General features: G+C 42.5%; 1 protein-coding gene across 1 annotated transcript; it reads left to right on the top strand.

Moving 5' to 3' along the window:
• The first annotated feature begins 4,106 nt into the window (after positions 1-4,106).
• On the top strand, positions 4,107-6,106 carry LOC146901865 (uncharacterized). The gene is made up of 2 exons (XM_085737086.1): positions 4,107-6,004; positions 6,094-6,106. The coding sequence occupies exons 1-2, from the start codon at positions 4,107-4,109 to the stop codon at positions 6,104-6,106; spliced, it is 1,911 nt and encodes a 636-aa protein (XP_085593212.1).
• The last annotated feature ends 1,046 nt before the right edge of the window (positions 6,107-7,152 follow it).

The raw sequence follows: 7,152 nt of genomic DNA, 5'->3' as shown, positions 1-7,152 counted from the left end.
ATGGAGAATAATGTGTTAAGAGTGTTTTTTAGTCCCTTAAAATCTTATAAAATCCATAAAATCCTTAAAATTTTAAAATCAATAGTAAAAGAATTTTTTATTGGTTTTATTTTTCTTTATTCAAACTAGAGCTGTCAAATCGGGCAGCCCGGCCCGTTTAGGCCCGGCCCTAACGGGCTTCGGGCTTTATCGGGCCGGGCCAAAAAGCCCTGTTGAAAAACGGGCTTGAATATTAGAGCCCGAGCCCGGCCCTATACGGGCTCTCGGGCTAACGGGCCGGCCCGTCTTACCTTTTTTTTTAATGTATTTGTAGTGAATTCATAATCCACTTGAGAACAAAGGGCAGAAACTGCATCATTGTGAATTATTAAAATTTATTCTCAATAACTTGTAGAAAAAAATGAATAAACTTATGAACATTAACAACAGAAGTTGCAGCTTCAAAAATCAATTTAACATAATCAAGTAAATCCTTTTAACCACATACTACAAATATTGATTAAAATAATATGCATTAGATCCCAATAAATACATAAACCAGCAACATAGACATAATATTTTTCAGCACAACTTGAGTAATATTAAAGCAGAAATTAAAAATGGAATATAATAGAAATGGATGGAAGAAGACGAGTCAATGAAGAACACGAGTTACACGATGACAGAAAACGAGACGAACGGATGACAAATCGACTGCGCAGCTGAAATTTTTATGGTTTGTGAAGTTTCCATGGTGAGAGAGTGAACCTAAGGGAGAGAGACGTGAACTGGTTTCTTTTGTTGGATGGGTAGAAAGCTAGAAATGGCTTATTTTGTTGGATTGGGCCAGAAAAGTGAAATTAGGCCACACACACCACACAAGCCCAAACAGCAGCTTCAATTTGTAATTTTAATTACGCGGGCTGGCGGGCTACCCGTAGCCCGCACGGGCTAGCCCTAACGGGCTTCGGGCTTTTACGGGCCGGGCCAAAAAGCCCTGTTTAAATTCGGGCTGCAATTTTAAGGCCCAAGCCCTTCGTTTTATTCGGGCTTTCGGGCCGGCCCATACGGGCAAGCCCGTTTTGACAGCTCTAATTCAAACGCTAGAATTTATTTGTTCATTATTTTTATCATTCACACTTGTAAGTTTGTTCTTTTTTTCCTAAAATTCATTGAATCCTTTAAAATTTTAAAATCCCATAAAATCCTTTGAAATCCTTAAAAGTCAATGTGATAAATCCATTAAAATCTTGAGTGTATAAAGTCTTTTACATAAAAAGTCTTTTAAAATCTCACAGAATCAATACAATCTCACACAGTCTTTTAAAATCTTAAAGACTTTTTTTCATTAAAATAGTCTTTTAAAATCCTAATCCAAGTCTAAGAGGTCAAAACGGAGCAATTTTAAAATGGGAGACAAGTTTCATTGGACAGCCAAAATTACAATTAAGCTTAAAACCTTTGTAAGAGGTCAGTCTATAACGTGCTCGGAAAAGATCAATCGTATTTGACACCGGAGGTGTTCATATCCCAACCGAACTAAATCAAAACTGCAAACCAATATATATATTTTACCGGTATAAAATATTGTGTTAATCTTTCATTTGTTTGTTTTAATTTATTTTACACAATGCTTCTACGATAAGCAATCATTAATAGTGTCCGTAAAAAAATCATTAATAGGGAGTAAAAAACGATCATTAATAGTAATGATTAACAGGGAGTAGTAAATATAGTAAGAAGAAGAAAACAAAAAGAGAAAGAAAATTTTAGAGCATGCACAGGTTATTAGCAATTCTTAGTTGAGAAGAAATAAGAGGGATTGTTATTGAGATGTAAGGCAAGCACAAGCACCGTCTTTCTCATAAATATGAATGATCTCATTGCATATTTATTCAACTTCTTTCATTGCATTTCAAATAAAAAATATTAATGCTTGAATTCAATGTAAAATTTAGAGTGATTTCTTAAAAGTTCTATGATTGGAGTAAATGAGTGGTAATTAAACATTTAAATTAAAAATGAAGTGAATAAATGTGTACGGCTAAGGTCCACTTAAGCTACTCTTAGGCTTTGTTTGGGAGTTTGGAGGGGAGGGGAGGGGAGGGTTTTGGAAAAAAGGAAGGAGCAAGTGGAAGAAATAGAAGACATTGGGAGGAGAGGGCTTTGGAGGTTAATTTTTTACTCATAATAAAAAATCTCCCTCATTTGGGGGAACTCAAAAATTGTATTGGGGGAGGGTTTTGGGGGGTTATGGAGGGTTTATATGAATTTTTCAAATTCAATCTATGTTGTTATAATATTCTTAAAATTAAAAGTATATTAATCATAAGTATTAGTTTATCATTCTCTAAAAAACTGTTTTTTCAAAAAATGTGAATTTTTTGTCCATTTTTCTATATATTTCCAACCCCCCAAAGCCCTCCCCTCCCTTCTCCTCCAAACTCCCAAACAAAGCCTTAGTTTGTGACCTTGGAGGACAGTAGTGTACACCTAGTCGTTACTTCAAATTCAAGTTACATTTTTTTACTTAATTTCAACGTACTAAAAAATACAAGGAAAATGTTAAATGTAGCGTTTCAGTTTTATTCTTCTATACGCATTTCACGCCTTTCATAGCATAGAAAACCATGGATTTCTCATTACCTACCGTTCCAAGAGTGACACCAGTGCACCACAAGTTCAACAATCAAGTTCCTCATTTTGGCACGGCAACAAAACATTTTCAACAAATATTTTACACCTCCGCTGACAGAGTTGAAGAATTAAAATCACGGAGATAGAATTTTTAAATTGGAAAGGAATGAAAACCTCTCTCTGCAACAATTTTAGGCATGTCCTCCTTCTCTTCATTATAACCTTAAAGTTGGAAAGAATTACAACAAGTGAACTTGCTATATGAAAAAAAAAAAAAAAATCATTGAAAAATTATGTGAGATCTAATGCTGGTTGACTTTGGTGGAAAGATGCCGTTATAATGAAGGGAGATGGGCTTGAGCAAACCCAGTCACTGAGGAGTGAGGGGATGGGAAAAGGTGAGAGGAAGATGGCAGATAATAGACAAAAAATCTAGTGCATAGAGTGTATAATAGAATGTGTGAGCTTGATTGATCTAATGCTCTCAATTATTGTTTATAATGGCTCATTGGTGAGTGTAACACCCCGTTTTCCAAACTTTAAAATTTCATTTAAAATCAGAGTATTTTGATCACAAACGGAATGTCACATACTTCATTTAAATCATAAAATGGATATTAATAATTATCCTTCAAATTCAACATCATGAAAATCTTAAAACGGTTGCAGCGGAAAATAGTTCAACATATAAAAGTCTTGGCACGCAGGCCTTATTGGAAAATCTCATAAATTAGTTCGTAAAAGAGACACGTAAGGAATAGAAGTAAAAGCAAGCCCCCCATCCCGTTACGTATCAGAGCACCTAGACACCAAGTGAGGAGTCCACTCACGAACGCCTCTAATCTTTATTACCTGCACATTACCCACGGTCGAGGCAACATATACGCAGAAGGGGTGAGATTTCATGATCAATACATTAAATAAAATGCATTTAACAAGTTAAACATTAATAACATCTCAACAATTAACACTTATGGACCGTCATAATATTCCTAAAGGCTCATTATCCCTCCATTAGGGCCTAGGCGCCCTCCATAATGACCAAGTCGCCCGTTAGAAGGGCCACCAGGCCCAGGCGCGTCTTCCATGAAGCCGCCGCCTCACTTAAGTCTCTAGAACCCTCTAAAAACACCAAAAGTACGCCAATGCCCCTGTTGCTTGGAAACCAAGCAACCAAGGCCCAAGCCCGTAAACAGGCTATAAATAACACTCTTGAGAGCAGTCTCAAGGCATCTAATCATCAGTCCAAAAACCCTAGTATACGATTCCTAACCCTAGAATCCTTACCGTACTTCTTGGCAAGTACAGTTGGCGCCGTCTGTGGGAAAAGGTAAAACTAGCCTTGACCACGTTCCTGGATCGCAGATCGTGATTCAGAAACCCTTAAACTAGACCTCTAAATCGTGAAACTCCTTGGCGATTTAGAAACCCTAACCCCTTTCGACCAACCTAAATCGCACCTCACGTACGATTTAGAGAAAGGCCTCACCATGGCAACCGCTGAAGAATTAGAGACCATGCGAACTCAACTCGCTCAGTTGAAAGAACACAACGAGGCCCTACAAGCCTCGATGGAGACCATGCAACAGAAACAGCAAGAAGAAAAAGATGAGTCAAACCACGGCGAGATGGACGACCCGGAGCCTCAACCCCTGTCCGCCGAGATATGGGGCGCGCCAGTCCCAGAGAACTTTAAGCCTCCTCACCTCTCCGTTTTCGATGGAAAAAGCGATCCCATGGAACACGTCACGGCCTTCAATACTCGCATGGCCGTCGTCGGAGCTCCTGATTCCCTTAAGTGCAAATTATTGGCTGGTACTTTCTCAGATGCTGCCCTACGCTGGTATATGAACCTTCCCCGATTCTCCATCATCAGTTATCCAGATATGACAAGGAAACTTATCCAACAGTTCTCGGCAAGTCGCCACCGTAAGGTCCCCGCCACCAGCCTTTTCAACGTGCGACAGGGGCACAACGAATCCCTCAGAGACTACCTGGCAAGGTTCAACGAAACAACTATAAAGGTAGTTAACCCTAATCAAGAAGTATTTGTGGGCGCTTTCCAGAATGGCCTTCGGGCGGGTCAGTTCAATGAGTCGCTAGCTCAGAAACCTGCCGATTCCATGGAGGAAGTAATCGCCAGAGCGGATTGCTATATCAAAGGAGAGGAAAGCAACGCAGAAAAGAAAGCCAGGGACGCCAAGGAGCGGGCGTCGACCAATACGGAACGGCGACCTTACCAACCGCCTTCCAACAGGGATCGCGCTCCCTATCAGAAAGCAGAAAAGCGAAACTATGCGCCCTACACCTACAGGCCGCGCGCGGAAAACTTCACCCCTCTGAACACTAGACCAGAGCGCATCATGAAGGAAATCTACGAAACTAAGCTAATACGGGAACCACCCCCACCACGATTCAACACCATGGGAGCTGACAAGGACAAATGGTGCAAGTATCATAGGATAAAGGGTCACGATACTGATTCGTGCGTACACTTGCGCCGCGAAATTGAGAGGTTAATACAAAATGGCAAGCTAAGGGGGTACGCCCAGGACCGCCGGGGCGAAGACAAGCACGAGGGGGAAAACAAAAAAGAGGGATCACCAGAAGGAAAGAGGCACACACTGAACACAATTTCTGGCGGTTTCTCCGGAGGAGGAGAGTCGAGTTCGTCCCGCAAGAAATATGTAAGACAGGTCATGCTTTGCCAAGAATATGAGAAGCAAATTCCAGAACACGAGCCTGACGTATCCTTTACTTCGAAGGATTACAAAGACGTCGTGCCACATGACGACGATCCCATGGTGGTCACGCTGCAAATCTTCAAATGGGACGTAAAGAGAGTACTAATAGACCCAGGAAGCTCAGCTGACATCCTCTACTACGACACTTTCGACCGAATGGGGTTAGATCCGGAGCAATTGCAGCCCTTCAGAGGCACGTTGGCGGGGTTCACCGGCGAACAAGTCCACGTCAGGGGCTACATTACCCTTAAGACAACGTTCGGTCACGGATCCCATGCCAAAACTGTTCGCGTACGGTATCTCGTAGTCAACTCACCAAGTTCCTACAACATCATCATTGGGCGTCCCGCTTTCAACTTGCTGGGCGGTTTCCTATCAACAAAATTCTTGGTCATGAAATACCCCCTTGACAACGGAAAAATAGGCACCATCAAGGGCGACCAAAAGCTGGCCAGAGAATGCTATCACAATAGCCTGCGCCTACAGAAGACTCCGAAGAAATCCGCCAACGAAGTCGCACACGAAGTCAACGTGATAGATCTCGACCCCAGGGAAGAGTTCCAACAAGAACGAATAGAGCCCACCGAAGACCTGAAAGAAGTCTCCATCGGTCCTCAAGCCCATCAAACAACTAAGATTGGTACGTCGCTTAGCAAAGAAGAAGAAGCCGCCCTCATAGATCTACTCCGAAAGAACCTAGATCTTTTTGCTTGGCATCCGTCCGAAATGCCAGGGATGGACCCTGACATCGCTTGCCACCACCTATCCATCAAGCCAGGCATTAAACCAGTTATACAACGAAAGCGTAAGATGGGCGAGGAAAGAAGGAAAGCCGTAGACGAAGAGGTAAAGAAACTAGCAGACGCCCGTTTCATTAGCGAGATCAAGTACCCCACATGGTTGGCTAATACTGTTCTGGTAAAAAAGGCAAACGGAAAGTGGAGAATGTGCGTGGACTATACCGACTTAAACATGGCGTGCCCCAAAGATCCTTACCCACTCCCGAACATCGACCACCTAATTGACAACGCCTCAGGCTTCGGGACTCTGAGTTTCATGGACGCCTACTCAGGTTACAATCAAATTAGAATGGACCCCTTGGATGCCCCCAAGACAGCATTTATGACCAACACGAAGAACTACCACTACGAAGTCATGTCCTTCGGCCTCAAAAACGCCGGAGCCACTTTTCAAAGATCCATGGACATGGCTTTCGCCCAACAAATAGGAAGGAACCTGGAAGTATACATCGACGATCTGGTGGCAAAAACAAAGGAAGGGCGCAGCCATACTGAAGACCTGGAAGAAATCTTGGGCCAAGTGAGAAAATACAGAATTCGGTTGAACCCAGCTAAGTGTTCTTTCGGAGTACAGGCGGGAAAGTTTTTGGGTTTCCTCTTGACAAGACGGGGTATAGAAGCAAATCCAGACAAGTGTCAGGCGGTGATCGACATGAGAAGCCCCTCCAGCGTCAAAGAGGTCCAGCAGCTAACAGGACGATTAGCCGCACTATCTCGTTTCCTATCTTGTGCGGGCGATAAAGCTTTCTCTTTTTTCGCATCCATCAGGAAAAAAGAGAAATTCGAGTGGACGCCAGAATGTGAAGAGGCCTTCCAGCAGATCAAGAGGTTCTTATCTAGCCCGCCTATCCTTCAACGACCAAGCCCGAGCGCCGTCCTGTTCCTATACTTGGCTATTTCTGAGAACGCCATGAGCACAGTCCTGGTAGAAGACTCGGACGCAGGTGAAAGGCCAATCTACTTTGTCAGCAAAGTGTTCAAGGGTGCTGAAT

This window comes from Medicago sativa, chromosome 8, assembly GCF_051527215.1.
Source record: "Medicago sativa cultivar Bolivia chromosome 8, Bolivia_mono, whole genome shotgun sequence".
Lineage (NCBI taxonomy): Eukaryota > Viridiplantae > Streptophyta > Magnoliopsida > Fabales > Fabaceae > Medicago > Medicago sativa.
This window is presented reverse-complemented; position numbering and strand designations above follow the sequence as displayed.